This window comes from Antedon bifida, chromosome 3 (genome assembly GCF_963402885.1).
Source record: "Antedon bifida chromosome 3, ecAntBifi1.1, whole genome shotgun sequence".
Classification (NCBI taxonomy): Eukaryota; Metazoa; Echinodermata; class Crinoidea; order Comatulida; family Antedonidae; genus Antedon; species Antedon bifida.
In genome coordinates this window covers 3987087-4003774 of record NC_136228.1, presented here as the reverse complement: position 1 = coordinate 4003774, position 16688 = coordinate 3987087, and the positions used below count along the sequence as shown (strand labels likewise).

At 31.8% G+C, this 16688-nt stretch overlaps 1 protein-coding gene across 1 annotated transcript; it reads right to left on the bottom strand.

The window, feature by feature from the left end:
• Positions 1-1815: 1815 nt before the first annotated feature.
• On the bottom strand, positions 1816-14966 carry LOC144838704 (choline transporter-like protein 2). Its single transcript, XM_078694154.1, has 20 exons — positions 14816-14966; positions 14353-14401; positions 14181-14254; positions 12167-12248; positions 11535-11619; positions 8584-8736; positions 8278-8350; positions 7918-8056; positions 7721-7804; positions 7036-7148; positions 6533-6655; positions 6164-6263; positions 5809-5901; positions 5522-5618; positions 4703-4944; positions 3893-4091; positions 3574-3647; positions 3064-3229; positions 2628-2712; positions 1816-2157 (listed from the first exon to the last, which is right to left on the bottom strand). Exons 1-20 carry the CDS (start codon positions 14862-14864, stop codon positions 2048-2050), a joined length of 2190 nt encoding a protein of 729 aa, XP_078550280.1. The 5' UTR covers positions 14865-14966; the 3' UTR covers positions 1816-2047.
• Between the last annotated feature and the right edge of the window lie 1722 nt (positions 14967-16688).

The window sequence follows — 16688 nt, the reverse complement described above, 5'->3', positions numbered from 1 at the left end:
TTTCTTGTGGTTACAAGTTTACCCTTTTACATCAAGGTGAATAAGAATTGCATAACTATTACACAAATAATCAAGAAAGTACAGGGCCGTAGCTACCAGTACGGTTGGTAAGGTTTCAACCTGACCACTTTTTTTTTATAGAGGCCTTTGACAAGTCAGTAGCTTGAACAGAGATTGTTCCCTTTTCTTGTGAAAACCGCACCACTTTATTTATTGTGGAAGTAGAACTATTCATACCATGTATACAAAATAAATGTTACGTATTGTAAACGTTATGCCTCTTTATAGTTACATAGCTACCGTATTATTTTTCAATGACATTACATCAAGTTGAGTCATGCACATTATTACACAGATAATCAAAAATAACTATTATACCATACACAGTCAACTCTCCGAATACCGAATCATGTAAAAACCAGAAACTCCTCCAATACCAGACTTTTCTTGAGGTCAAAAAGGCGTCCCAAATTCTTTACCATTAAAAACAGATTCAGAATACCAGACTTTCCAGAAAACCATGACATATTACGGCCAATCAAACTTTATGTGAAAAAAAAAATGTGGTGTGCTCATGGACATGATGTCATATAACTACCGTATTTGGGCATATCACTACCATATTTGGGCACATCACACTTGTGTGTCAAACTAGTTTGATAGTGTAGACAGAGCTTTAGGCCATCTGAAGAATGTATATTGGGATAGTTGACTTATACAAAATAAATGTTGTACTGTGAACGTATAGTTACTCTATAACAAGGTGAATAATGACTGCTATATACACATATTATTACAAAGAAATACTTATTATAGAACTATTCATACCTTATATAAATGTTCTACAAAACTTATGCCTCTTTTTTACAAGGTAAACCTAGTCAAGGGGATTAATATTGCATTGCATATATTTACAAAACTATAACTCACATAACTATAATATTCTGTGTATGGAAGGACATTTGTATTAAAAATGATACGATATTACTATATATGACCAAGTATTATCCCAAGCTCGGGTATAACCCCACCCCATAATTTAGGGTATTTTAAGACACAACTGTCTAGTAACTTTTAATGAATGCAATTCAAGTATAATCCCATCCCCCAATTTAGGCTATTTTCAGACACAAGTGTCTGGTACCTTTTAATGAATGCAATCCCACCCCTTACTTCCTCCAAAATGTTATATCCATGTTATATCCCGGTCTCATGGCACTTTAATAGGTCATACGCAGTAATTATTTACAAACTATAACTATCTCCAACCTCTTTTTGGTTTCTTCGTTCAATCGTCATTTTATAAACATTAAATCAAACATAATTATATAGACTGTATTATTACGCAGTAGCATGTATTTTAGTATTAGTATTTTTTAATAGTTAATTAATGCGCCTTGACATTTTGAGGTAGAATTCCAAAATGAAAACACCATTATAAGAAATATTTTGCCTTTTTAGTTTTCAATGATTATTAGCACACAAACTTTATTCTCATCTGATGGGATAATACCATCTTCATAATTATTGTAATTAAAACAAAAATGAATCAAGAAATTGTCCTACAATCAAGAAATGGATTGGTGGTTCAACTACAGCATCTGGGTTCACCCTGAATAAGGTACGATTTCTTATTATACGTTTTCTACATACCTATCTTATAGTACATATTTTCAAATAACAAATCTACCCTACTGTGGATAAAATATTTAAAGAATTTTAATTCTTCTTAAAATATATTAAATCAAAAACAATATAAATATAAAATGTTATTCCTTTATAAACTTTATAATTAAAGTCATTTGGAGTGGCTTTTTGGACGGTCATATAATTATACATTATAGGTTTTGCACACATCTACTACTACTGTTATACCTACTGTAAATAAAATAACAATTCAACATTTTCTTAAAATATATTAAATTAAAACAATACTTAAAAATTATATTCCTCTTTTTATAAACTTCTTTTATTAGCGTCAGGACGTTTCAAATTGATTATCTTTTTTGGACGGTGGTATATTTTTGGAGCACAATACAAGATCCATCTAACTTTTATCATCTTCAAACTTATTTTTTTTGCCGACGATTTTCATTAGTTCTTTGCTCATGAAGTATGGCTTCTCAGCGGACCCATCATGTCTTTCTAAATCTTCGACTAAAAACAAAGAAAGAAAGGGTATTATTGACTTCCTTTTGTAATAATAATAATTTCAAGAAGCTGTGTCACTCATCAAATATTGAAATATTTTTTCTCTGTTTGTATGTATAACTGTAAGCGGTATCACAAAATTTGTTTTTATTTTAAAGAAGTGGAATAACAAACATGAAAATGGGAACAACAAATATGGAACTGAACTCATTTGAAGAATTAATCAAAATTAGTACTTATACATATGTCATCTGACAACAGCATAATTTAGTTTATACTCAAGGAAGAAAAAGAAAAGAAGGAAGGAATGTAGTGTCTGGTGATTGGCTAGTGAGGCTTAGCTGATGATTGGCTGAATCGATTCAATGAATGAGTATTACTATTAGTTTTTTCAGATAAAGAGAAACAATAGTACATCTTTAAACTTTTACAATCACAATAAACTACTGTCATCGTCAAAATTAAATAATACTTACGAAAACAGAGAAAGAGTGTATCTACAGCCATGTCATAAACACCAAAGAAAATCTTGGCAACGAAAAACGAACCAATTCCGATTATCTGAAACAAAACACAATTATTGTTTAACACAATTTACCATTTCATGATAGAAAATATAATTTGTTATTATACTGTAATAGAGATAGTACTAGTTTTCAATGAATATTAAAATAAAAATGCACTCTATTTTGCATGTTATACAGAACAATGAAGCTCTGTCTACACTATCAAACTAGTTTGACAAAAAAGTGTGATGTACCCAAATATGGTAGTGATATGCTCAAATATGGTAGTGATATGACATCACCATGTCTATATATGGGTTTGATAGTGTAAAGTTTGATAGTGTAGACAGAGCTTTAAGTTTTGGAAAAATCTTCTAACTCATTAAAATTTAAGATGTCTACTTACTATGACTGGCGTCCAATAATAATTTAATTCTGGAACAGGCAGAACATCTGACACCCAGGAGAGATTGTTTGTGAAGTAGTAGAACGATCCGATGGACATCGCTGCCATGACCGTCAATATCCCAAAAGAAAGTAAGAAATCTGTCACCTTATTAATCACAGCAACTCTACAAAATCAAAATTCAGATTTAGTGTAAATCATTAAAATATAGTTGTGACTAGTTTTGACAAAGCTGACTAGTCTGACAAGTTGTGACTAGTTTTGACAAGTTCTAGTTTTGACAAGTTGACTAGTTTTGACAAGTTGACTATTTTGACAAATTGTGAGTAGTTGACTAGTTTTGACAAGTTGACTAGTTTTGACAAGTTGTGACTAGTTTTGACAAGTCATTAAAATGACTAGTTTTGACAAGTTCTAGTCTTGACCAAACCAGTTATTATCATTTGACTTGATTCAAAGAAAGGAATTAATCAGTTGTTGTAAAATCTATGCTGTATAAACTATCTTTACCTCACAATATTCCTAAGAAGGAGAAAGAATGCATTCTTTGCTGAAGTACAAAAGTTCTTCCCATAGACAGCAATCTGTTGAAAATAATAATAATAAATTAAATTCATTCAAATCCTTGTGAGTTGGGTTAACGTTTTTAATGCACTACTAAACCATTGTATTGCATTTACTGTGAAAATCAGACCTACTGTACCAAAACCATCACTGCTTCCCTCACTTCAATATAAATTATCCCATTTCTGTGCTAGAACTATCATAATGTATTATGTTTAAATATTATATTTGTATAGAAAGAAAGAAACACTATTGAAAATCTTACCAGAATATAAGCATTTTTGTTTAAGAATCTCATAAACTTTTCAAGGCACCAGAAACAGCACTTGAGGCATTTGATAAGGAATTTGACAAAGGCATTCTCATAGCCTTTAAGCTTGTGATCAATGTACTCCAACACAACTCTGATCATTTGGATGACTGCAATGATGAAAGATCCAAAAGCCAACGACCCAAGATGGTACCTATACAGAAAAAATATTATTTATTTCATCTATTGGTAAATGCACAAAACAAATTGAAACAGAATACTTTTTCCATGTAACAGATGAAATACAATGCAATGTTTCTCTATTAAGCTCTGTCTACACTATCAAATATGTGACATAAAAATGTGATGTGCCCATATATGGACATGATAATGTCATATCACTAACATATACTGTATGGGCACATCACACTTTTTTTGTTAAACTAGTGTAGACAGAGCTTTATGAAGTTCATTTTCACAAACGCAGCATTTACTACAAGTAAAAACGTGAGCAAGCATGAAATTATCTTTTTATGCGCCATCTGCATAAAACAAAATCTCCCTTTTGTCTGAGTGAACAACAATATTTCTCAGATATACTGTATCATCACGGCCATGGCTCAATTCTACCTCGAGAATCGTATTGATTTTATTCTTAATTTCAAAGACACTTTTAAAGATTTTTTAGGAACCCTCTACCGCATCATCACACACAAAATATATACTAACAATTCTATATTTTAAGTTTGAGAATAATGATAAGTAAAGAGCATTTTTTCCAGAATTTAAGAGAGGCTTACAACACTAGTTGAATGCTAAACTTACCTTATTGCTCTATATAACGACTTAACAATTGGGAATGCTGGTATGTCACCAGGCTTAGTGAAAGCCCAGTAGTAAGAAGCAAACGCACCAGCTAAGCAGACTTGGTCAAGAGCTGAGACAAACGCAAGAAGCCAAAACAAACCAAACAAATTGTAGATTTGCAGGTACAGATAGAAGTTGTCCAGGCCATAATGTTCAAACAAACATAAGGCTGTGGTGTTGGGATAGTCCGTCTCAAAAGTCTAGAAAAAAAGACATCAATATTTGAACTGACAATAATTTGACAAATTGGGTTTAATATATTTTGTTTTGGGAAGCTATGTTAAAATTAAACTTAAGTGATGAGTTGAAAAAAGATTTGTTGAAAAATAATGAATACCAAGGTGTTCAAATATTCAATTTAACACTAGTCAGGGCCGTAGCAACCAGTACGGTTGGTGAGGTTTCAACCTGACCACTTTTTGACAGAGGCCATTGACAACTCAGTGGCTTGAACTTGAGATTGTTCTCTCTTCTTGCGAAAACCGCACCACTTTATTTCTTGTGGAAGGCTACATCACTGCTAGTGGGTGGAGTGACAGTAGTGGCTTGTAATGGCCAATATGGGGATGTGGACACAAATTTTGAGATTGCAGGGGGATATAAAAAAACACCACAGTTATACACAGAAAACAATTTGGAGAATCGCCTGTAATTCTATTATATTAATTTTCTTAAATGTACAGTAGTGCAATTTGTTTATATTTTCTAGGGAACCAAGACAACTTGTTTTTTTCTGGACTATTACTAGTGGTTGTGTTGAACTTTGACATTACTTACGTCCTTTGTACAGTCAGACCCATTTGTCAGGTTATAGGCATCATCATCCGGAACAGCAGCCGTGATATAGGTGGCAGCACCAGCGCTTGCCAAGTATCTAACAAATTGTCAAGGTTACCAACTAAACACAGACACAATTTTAACAAACAATCAATTTTAAATTATAGCTGTTTGCGACTTTGTGACGACTGTGTCTCAAAATCATGCATATTCTTATTTTATTGATTCTTTTGAATTAAGTTGTAAATTAATTAAAATATTATTTGCTTGTTGTGAATAAAGGATACAGTGCAATGGCTGCCCATAAAGACAGAACAATCAACTGAAGAAGAAACGGGAACAACGGCCAAAATAACGTAGATAACATGTGAGTGATAGCTCTGAAATAGAAAGAAAATTATGTAAACAAAAATAATTAGTATTTAAATAAAAATTATGACTTTAAATAATCAATATTTTTTAACAATAATTATGATTATTAAGAATAATTAATTATACTAATTAAAATTATGATTATTAACATTATTAACTATTAATTAATTAGTTAATATTTATGACATAGAAGGAACAAATAACCTCACTTCTCTATTCCTAATTTTCAAGGTAAGTTCAAGGTACTGTAAATATTGGATATGATATTACCTGCTAGCCTCTTTGATGAGTGCAATTGCAACCCGAATACGATTGCAGAGACACAGTGTCAGGAGCAACAAGATGACAAGGATTGCACAGAATGTAATACCTGGAAATAAACAAACAGACATGCTTTAAACTATTGAGAGTTGTAGTTAGCTTTAGCAGCTGAAATGGTATCAATTGTTTGATTTATATAGAACACAAAATATTTGTGAAAGCCAAAGAGTTGGGGATGGCATTATCAAATGGGGTGGCAGACAAAGAAGACCAAAGTGGCAATATTTAGTAGGTCTACTGGAAGGCTTACAAAGTCTCCTTAGGTGAGAATGCTTAGATGGAAATTAAGTTGAGCTGAAGGCCTTAAAATTCACTTACCAAATGCAAGCCAAGTTTTCTGTAAGCGCAGGTAGCTGTTTAAATCAGTAGTAAATGCCACGGCCGCATCAGATCCTTCAATGTTTTCAAGTTCATAATACTGTTTCCAACAGTAATAAATACCTTTAAAAAATAATTTAAAACAAATGTTTACAGACAGAACATACAGGTGAGGTTTTGCCAGTACTGATGTTATGCGTGATTTAAACGATTTGTACAATTTCAAATCGTTCAAATTGCGCATAACACTGATACAAGACCACGCTTTAAGCTCTGTCTACACTATCAAACTTTATGTGACAAAAAAATGTGATGTGCCATATATGGATATGGTGTCATATCACTATCATATTTCAGCATATCACCACCATATTTGTGCACATCACATTTTTTTGTCAAACTATAGTTTAATACTGTAGACAGAGCTTTAGAATTACATTAACTTGTAGGGTTCTTTTGTCATTTAGTTTAAATAATGTTATAAAATGGATAAAAATACATACCCCATCCCAGTAGTGCGAACGTGCCAAATATCATAACCCATACAATGATGCCCGCAAACCAACGCATCAGAATTATGTATATCAAGGCGACAAGCATCGAGACACCCATGAACCTAGTATAGAAAATATGTCACATGATAAAATATTGACGAAAAAGTAGCAGCCCATATCGTATATTTAATATAAAGTGTATATTATGCGAGTGAGTGACCGAATGGTTAAGACAGTTGAACCGTAATTACGTTGCCATAATATCAGCAAGCGTTCGAGGCTTACTCGCTCAATGGTTCCTGGTGGTAGAATGAGTCTTCTCGGATAAAGACTATAAACCGTAGGTCCAGTGTACACACCAATTTTGAGACAAGTAGGGGGTTACCCCGGTATACGAGTCCACACACACAGTCACTGTCACACACAGCCACTGTGCAATTGGGACTGGACCGTTTTAGAGGTGTTTACCTCCTGTTTGTCCCATTTAACCAATGACAAGTGAAGTTATAGACAGTTAGCAATCACAAGCGAATAAGCCATCGCTTGTGATTGGTCAATTCACTTGCGTTACGTTACATCCTTGTGTTGCGTCGCTAGTGAGAACCACGCTTTAGTGAGAAGTTGAAAAAAAAATATTAATAACATTACAACCTAAATAAAATGGTGAAAGTTAGATAATCATATGATTACTTACGTTAATATAAGCCACCACGAACCCACTACATCTTCATATATGACAGACGCTGTTGACTGAAGCTCTAGAAAGTACTTAGCAGCCCTAAAAATAGTATAACAAAATACAATATATAAATTTTAAATGGATGGTATTGGTAAGGTATGGAGGGCTATCCTTGCCAAAATTAAAACAAGAAACAAAATTATGTAACTTACGTTCCAAATAGATCAGCAACATTGCTTGACGTAATGTTAGAGTTTGTTGGAGTTTTTAGCGTACCATTAACACTGTCCAACACGCTACCAATTGACGACACGGCTTCCAGTAGGATTGTGGGTAAGCATCGGTCTGCAACTGTAGTTAAAAATTAAAATTAATTTGGCATGTAAGTTTACATAATTTTGATGTTTATGTTAAATCAAAAGCAATTTATACTGAAAAAATGCTCTGGTTATCAGTGGAGATAATGTACAAAACTACAAATAAACAAAGCATAAATTATAAATAATAATAATAAATTAAAAGTAATAAACATGTTATTATAAATATTTAAATTAAGCAAAATTAACACTTACAATTGGAACTCTCAAGGTAATAGGGGGCACACTTCTCATCATCCAACATCCGAAGTAAACCATCTAGCCCTTGCTAAAAATGAAAAATTTAAATTTAAAAGTTAATCATTAAACAAAATGTTTTTTACCCCTAAGGATCTAAATCCCCTTTGAGGATTTAGAGGACTATCCCCGGTACCATACAAAATGATAGTGTTTTTTGTTTCGTTTTTATCCGTTTTTGTTCACATGTGGTACAGTATCGAAATAAATCAAATCCCGACCGGCTTTCCCACAATCCTACAGTACAGTCACTCGTAAACTTACATAAGAACCACTGACAAATTCCACTTGAGGATTAAATCCATATTCGCATAAAAATTTATCCCATTCTACGTCGCTGCCATCAGAGCTCAGAGCGCCATTCAACAGTTGAGTATACGGTGAGAACGTCTCAGTTGGACACTTCTCAACACAAATCTATCAAAAACAAATTTGTACAAAATAATTAAAGATGTACTGTCCCCATAAACAATTAAAATGAATTGATGAAATGATGTGGATATCGAACCAACATATGCTGGTTTTTGGGTATAAGCACCAACCCATTTTGTTGTACTTAATTACAGTATAACCCGACCCATATCTTTCTTAATAGCTCTCACTGTATGAATACAGTACAATTAAAATAATTAAAAGAAATAATAAAGATAAATATAATTTTTTAAGTATAAATTAAGTTTAATTAAGTATAAATTAAGTTTAATTAAGTATAAATTAGGTTTAATTAAGTATAAATATAATTATGAATTTAAAAACATAGAAACATAGAATCTAAACAAGGATTTTAAAATTATTCATGAATGAAAATAATGTAACATTTTAATTTATTAAAGAACAACACTGTGTAATGTAAACTGCTTTATCACAAAATCCAATAATTAATGTTTTATTACAACATTTATATTCACTGATTGTCATGACAACAACACAATAGATTATTGCAATTAACTAAACGAATCAATTATTACGGATTTTTTATGAGGATGGCTTGGTTTGTGTGCTTAAATGAGTAAATGTGATGTAGAAATCTAATTAATATTATACTATATGGAAATTAGTAATTCTTGAAGTAATAATTATTGTATTTATTGTTAAATATTAGTATTTATTGTTATCACGCTATTAATTTAATACAAATACAGATCTTTTGAAAAGCCTACAAATTTACCTCTCAGTAAATTTACAGTATTAGGAATTATGAATAATATAGCAAGTGGAGACTGAATGCATTATTTTGTTACACACTAAAAAGGAACTCAATACACTTAAATACACACCGATCCTATTATGTATCCATTGTTATGGATTAGTAACCATGGTAACAATAGTAACAATCTATTCATAACTCATAGCAACACTATACACTAGAGTGTAATCAAAATTATTAACCGATTAAAAGCAATCATGTTTTTGAAAAGTTAAGAGCTTCCCTATAAAGAAAGCATTACTTTTATTTTATTCCATTTTTTTTATTGTAAAAAACTTTTTGTCATTGCTATTTGTACATTTTACGAGTAGTCCTGGGAGGTAAATATCATTTATTTTTTGGTGAAAATGGCTTTAGGCTTCTTTGTTCCCTCTCAGCTAGTAACGTTATTATAGTACAGTAATTTTTTTTTTATTTCTTAATTTTTAAAGTTCCTTTATTGTTTATTCTGGGTGTACTACCATTAGAAATGATTAAATACAAATACCATATTTTTAAATAAATAACTGATTCAATAACAAATTATAATATTTTTTAATATACCGTACATTATTGATAAAACTAAAATAAGGTAAAATAATATTACTTATAAATAAATTATATATATAATAATATTATTAATCCAAAGACAAATAATGACAATGCTGTGGGTATCAGTGGCTGGATCTCAATGGATACAAATAAAAAAAGCACTGAAAAAAATGACAATGCTGTAGGTATCAGTGGCTGGATCTCAATGAAATACTAAATAAAATAAGCACTGAAAAAATGACAATGCTGTGGGTATCAGTGGCTGGATCTCAATGGATACAAATAAAAAAAGCACTGAAAAAATGAAAATGCTGTGGGTATCAGTGGCTGGATCTCAATGAAGATACTAAATAAAATAAGCACTGAAAAAATGACAATGCTGTGGGTATCAGTGGCTGGATCTCAATGGAGATACAAACTAAAATAAGCAAAAAGCTAAATCAAAACAATAAAGTAAAACAGTCATAAAAAGTAGCAACTTTAATATTATTAATAAATATTATTGAAATAAAATTGCTGAAGATTGACTGTGTTATTATTAAGTGTTATAATTAATAAATAAAATACATTAATATTTAGTTACTTTCCTTAGGGTATGGAACAGACCTATATATGTATAGGGTATTTATATGTAGGTTTACAATAATACGAACACCCTGGCTTTGTTATTTGTTTGCGACAGCTACCATAGCTACCATTTACACTAATTACTGTATGTGACGCGAGTGTATTGTGTTTGGCTTTCAACTATTGATCTAGAGAATAATAAGACTTGAAGTAGCTATACAAGGGCTATGATGTCAATGTCGTAGTACTCATTGTAAATGTATAAAAGGCTTCCTTGAAAAGCTATTAAAGTATGGAAGGCTGATTAAGTCAAATTAATGTTGTAATGATGGTGTACTATTACTAAATTAGTCCTATGTCCTTTATGAAATAGTTTTAGGTTTTTTTTAATTTACAGTCTATGGAAGGCTGGTTAAGTCAAATTAAATATCATGATGGTGTTGGTGGAATATTAGTAAAATTAGTTCTAAAGTTTCTAATTTAAAGTCTATGGAAGGCTGACTAAGACAAATGCCATAATGACAGTGTACTATCCTAAATCAGTCCTTTACATTATTGTTCAGGTTTTCTGAATTTAAACATCTACTTTGTTTGTGTCCTTTTTCTATGAGCCTATAAGTCAAATTAAATATCATAATGATGGTGAACGCCTACTAAATCATATCTTATGTATTTGTTAATTTCTTATTAGGTGATGGAAGGTTGGTCGAGTCAAGTGTCATGCACTAGAAAAAACAAAGAACGGGAATTATCAACGGTACAGTAATAATTAAAGTGTTACAGGTTTCCCTAAACACATAAGAATTTTTGGTAACAGTGTGAGGCTGAAATGAGGTTGGACACTGGAAATGAAATGAGGTGGGATCAGAGATGGTCCCTAAATGGAAACATAAATAGGAATTTCTTTTACCTGTGTTGTGGGACATTGGAATTGAAACGTTGCACTACCACTTGCACACTGCAACATGTCAAAGAAAAATAAATACGGCTTTTCACTGCAAAAAAAATGTTAAAATAGTTTTAATTCAAAGATTATCTAACAAATGAATGTAGCCTGCAGAAAAGAAATGGTAAATTCATCATATTTAAAAATGTTTATGAATATCTTAAGAGGTTTGATCAGAACCAATACGAAAAATGTCATAATTGAGATTGGCAAAAAAGACTTGATGTTGGATTATTCCATTAAACAAAATGTACTTGTTTTCAAAAATATGAAGCACTAACACATCCTATTATCACACAGCATCATAAAAATTATAACCATGATTAACATTTTACAATTATTAATATTAGTAATTTACTAAGTTCGTGTCTCATCATTAAATTAGAAAAACAATATAAACAATATTTTCTTTTTACAAAGCGGTTTTAGGTTTTGTTTCCGTGAATTTGCTAAGTTCCTATCTCATCATTTAAATTTAATTAGAAAAACAATTATTCGAACAATATTTTCTTTTTACAAAGAGGGTTTAGGTGTTTGTCTCCGTGTGTGGGGTTGAATGTATTGTAAGTAAAATAACAAGCATTTTCATCACTTACCTAACATCTCCGGTGTATCCACATATTTGACCCATGGAATCCGTCGGGTACACGAGTTTGCGTGGGTCACCATCACTCCATCCTACGATACAAAAAAAGTTATTCATTATTCCATTCCAAGAAATCCTATAAAGAATATGACATATGTTCATATAATAATAATAATAAGATTTATACAGCGCACATATCCACTAAAGTGATCAATGCGCTTGTGAAAAACCATGAAACAAATTAACTTTAAACCTAAATACTATTAATTGATAAATTTGACAAAAACTGAATAAAAAACAAAACCAAATCGAACCCACATCACTGCTTCCGTTTACCAGCAATTTAAGGTGCATAGACCAGCCAGTACATAACTCACAGGTGTTCTCAGTGATGTGGGTATCTAGCTAAACATATTGGTTTTTTTTCAAATGTTCAAATTCAAATTATTTATGTTTGGGGGTTTTTTTTTTGGTAAACCAAAAATGTAGCAACATATAAAGTCTATTTTTTATGGTTTACCAAAACGAAAAAAACACAAACATGTCTATACTGTTTCAAATAATTGACAGTGATATACTGTAACTTATATTATACAATGCTATCTCAGAGTTGTTGTTAAATACTCATAAAGGAATATTACTGTACGCACTTGAATCTTGTTAAATACTGATAATACTATTGACTTATCAAACACCAAATGCTACTAACTAACTAACTGTGTAAAGTATGTATCAATGTTTCCTACTTCAAATACTGAAATAAAACAAAGTGCCCAAATATGGTAGTATATGCCCAAATATGGTAGTGATATACCCAAATGGTAGTGATATGCCCAAATATGGTAGTGACATGACCATAAGGGCACATCACATTTTTGTTATCACATAAAGTTTGATAGTGTAGACGAAGTGTCCCATTAGTAGTGTGTTCCCTGAATAATGGTTTTCCATAATACATACATATCACATACAACATACTGTATGTATACAGTATGATGTGACATAATTTGTTCTTGTTAATTTTATTGTCCAGTTTATTCTGTTTTTGTATATACTTTTAAAATATTTATTATAATTATTGTTTCAAGAGGTACCCACTTCTGTGTTGGGCCATTGGCCCATGGTTTCCTATTGGGCTATTTGCCAAATGTTTAATAAACAAATATTAAATGTATTTAATAATACCCCTCATTTGATTCAAAGGTATGTGTTCCCTTAAGAGTGTTCCTTGAATAGGGGTGTCACAAAGGAGGGGTTCATGCTGTGAACAACAACAGTTTGGGCAAACATTACTACCTGAATGACCTCACTATTTGCAACAATCTTTTTTTTAATTCCGTATGTATCAGTAGTAGTAGTAGTAGTAGTAGTGCCAGTTTTTAAAATGTAATCTTGAAATATATGTTCACATCACAGTCAGAAAAAAATTAAGTATTCTAATTACTGATAAGGACAATAGTTTGTGATCTAAATTTACTTATTATTTATTATAATTAGTATTTTAATTAATGTGATGGAAAAGACTATAATAGACAATATATTATATCATTTCACATCACAAAATAAATTAAGAATTGTAATTACTGGTAAGGACAATACTTTGTGATTACTAAATCTACTTATATTTATTATAATTACTGTAGTATTTTAGTTAGTGAATGTGATGAAAAAGACATTAATAGACAATATCTATCAATTCACATCACAAAATAATTAAGAAATGTTAATTACTGTTAAGAAAGGCAATACTAAATTTACTTATTTATTCTACAGTAATTAGTATTTTAGTTAGTAAATGTGATGGAAATTATAACAATAGGCAATAGGCCAATCTTATCAAACAATAGGCACTTAATGTGCGACGTATTCACTGGCCTACTGTATACAAATGTTTTAATCACCGTCACAATCAATACAGTTTTCCTTGACACTGACTTGCCATCAAGGTTGATCTAATCACGTTCTTATTTAGCTCAGCAACATTCAGGCTCGTCATGTAGACGAACTAGTTTTTTTATACTTACCAATATATCCAGTAATAAACATTCCAACAATAAATGCTACAAAAATAATACAACAGATAACATCTGTACAGCTCCTAAAACAAACAAAAATACAAAAAAACATTGGTTAAAAATACGGAATAATTATGTTATGTAAATTATTCAAAACGTTAAATTCAATAATTGTACATACCTGTTCTGAATCGGTCCTTTAAAATTTGGATCATACTTTGTTGGTTTCCCTAAAAATAAAATTTAAAAAATATGAAAGAATTAGTAGGGCCTACATTCAATCATAAATAAATCTTTTGTTAGTTATATTTCTTATTTTTCTTAAATGATCTCTTCCTTTAAATATCAATATTTTTAATGCTTTAAACTTAACATGCAATAGCCTAATAGGCCTAGGCTATCATTTAATTATAATTAAAATATAATCAGACAACAAACAAAAATGTATAGTGCATTATAATTGTATACTTTCTAGGCCAAGTTTGTTAAACAAAGCAGATGGTCATTGGTAATCAGTGAAGAAACCAAACCACCGTCTTCCCATGGTTTGCCCATCATCCTCTCGCCTACTGCGCCTACTTAGTCGGCCTAGCCTTTCCTATCAAAAACACATGCACTTGTTGTTGGTTCATACAGATACTTACCAAATTTGCTGTTATTATTATCTTCATCATCAACTTTATTAGATCCCATACTTTATTATCGTTAACTTTAAATGCAATACTACCTTTTAAGCGTAAATATCTAGGCTTATTAATATTTTCAGCAAGCTAAATGAAACGCATTTTCGATAGAGTGGTATCGTCCATTTACTCTACTGTTTGATACGTTGTTAAGTTTATAAACTTAGAATAATATAGAGGGCGCTAAATCAAAATGATAGATACTCTATTTTCACATTGCGCAAATAAAAATACGAAATTTAAATTTGATCAAACTAGATTTAAATGGCATGTCGCAACATTAACTTTTTGTTAAAGGTTTGTTAAATTAACGGAATCCAAATCAAATCTACTTATAAAACAAGACCCTGTGTATATTTGGTACCTCTGGGTCTAATTTACGTACCCTACTATTTCTCGTCTTCAATTTGCTTAAAAGGTACGTATATACTGTATTGTCCCCCTGAAAAAATAATGTGTTTAAATGTTTTGTTGAATATGCCATTTTAATGTCACATATTAGGTTGAATTTATTTATTTTGCCATTTAAAGTAAAAGTGAAAACATTATTTTGTTGTTTTTTCTACCGAAGTAATTAACTTTATTGTGAAATGGCCTATTCAAAGTTTTAATTAATCTTCATTTTCATGTTATTGGGGGACAATACATCACAAGAGGATTTTGAGGCATCAGAGTAGAATAATGAGACAAATAAAATAAAAAGCCCGTTTGGTGGCGTCCGTTGCGGGAGGAGTCGACAACTTGACACTTACTTCATTATTTGGAGTTGCTGCATTAATTATTTTTTTATTTTCTAATAACGATTACTGGACTCGAAATTATGTCCATGTAAAATGTTTTATGATATAGAACAGTAGGCCTAATCTCTGGTCCCAGAGATATGTACACTTAATAAGCAAGGTTATGTTGTTGCCTTGAGGAGGTAATTAAATTTCCTCCCCATTATTTTACCCAACCATCAGCACAGAACTTGTGTAAAGGGGTAGGTGTAGTAGAAAAATATCGTTTGGAAATTGAAATTAAATTGAAATATTTTATTTATACTGGGCGACCTCTTCAGTCAGACTGTTCTCCCAGAGAGCCCAGTTATAATCAGTGGCTGTGATGTACTAGTACATCTTTCGAGATGAGTAGGGGGTTACCCCGGTGTATTAGTCTAATACACCGGGGTAACCCCCCTACTCATCTCGAAAGATGTACTAGGTTCTTTAAAGTGCACATGAGCTAGATGTGTACACTGGACCTACGTTTATAGTAAAAGACTCGTTCTACCACCAGAACCATGAAGTGAGTGAGCCTCGAACCCTGCCGATGTTATGGCTACGTAATTACGGTTCCACTGTCTTAACCGCTCGGCCACTCACTCAAGAGTATAGAGTAACTTTTATTATGAGTACTACATTAAATCTGAAAAACGTATTTCACAACGCTAAACAAAAATGTATCTTGTCGCACTTCCTCTTGGTACCACCGTCCACCGCACTGTCGCTCAGTCGTAGATGAACAGGCTCAGATCCCATAAGCTACAACAACCGTGAGGCAGAATAATTCACGCCCCTTCGGTTTTGTAGTTCTGGGGGTCCTCAAGCCTTCTTCCACACCCTCACTAGCACCCTTGGACAGGGTGACTGCGGAATGCATACGGATGGAGCCGACTCTCGGACCGAAAAAAAATGTTGCGAGTAGTTGTTACTCGGTAAACGAAGGGGGACGAAATCGTTCAAAAACGTTTCGTTTTACCATGAAAGCATTGCTACATACCTCCATGGTTTTTACCCTTAAGTCGATGTTATTTGAATGGCCCGTTGTTGGGATTGTAATAGATTACCCTCAT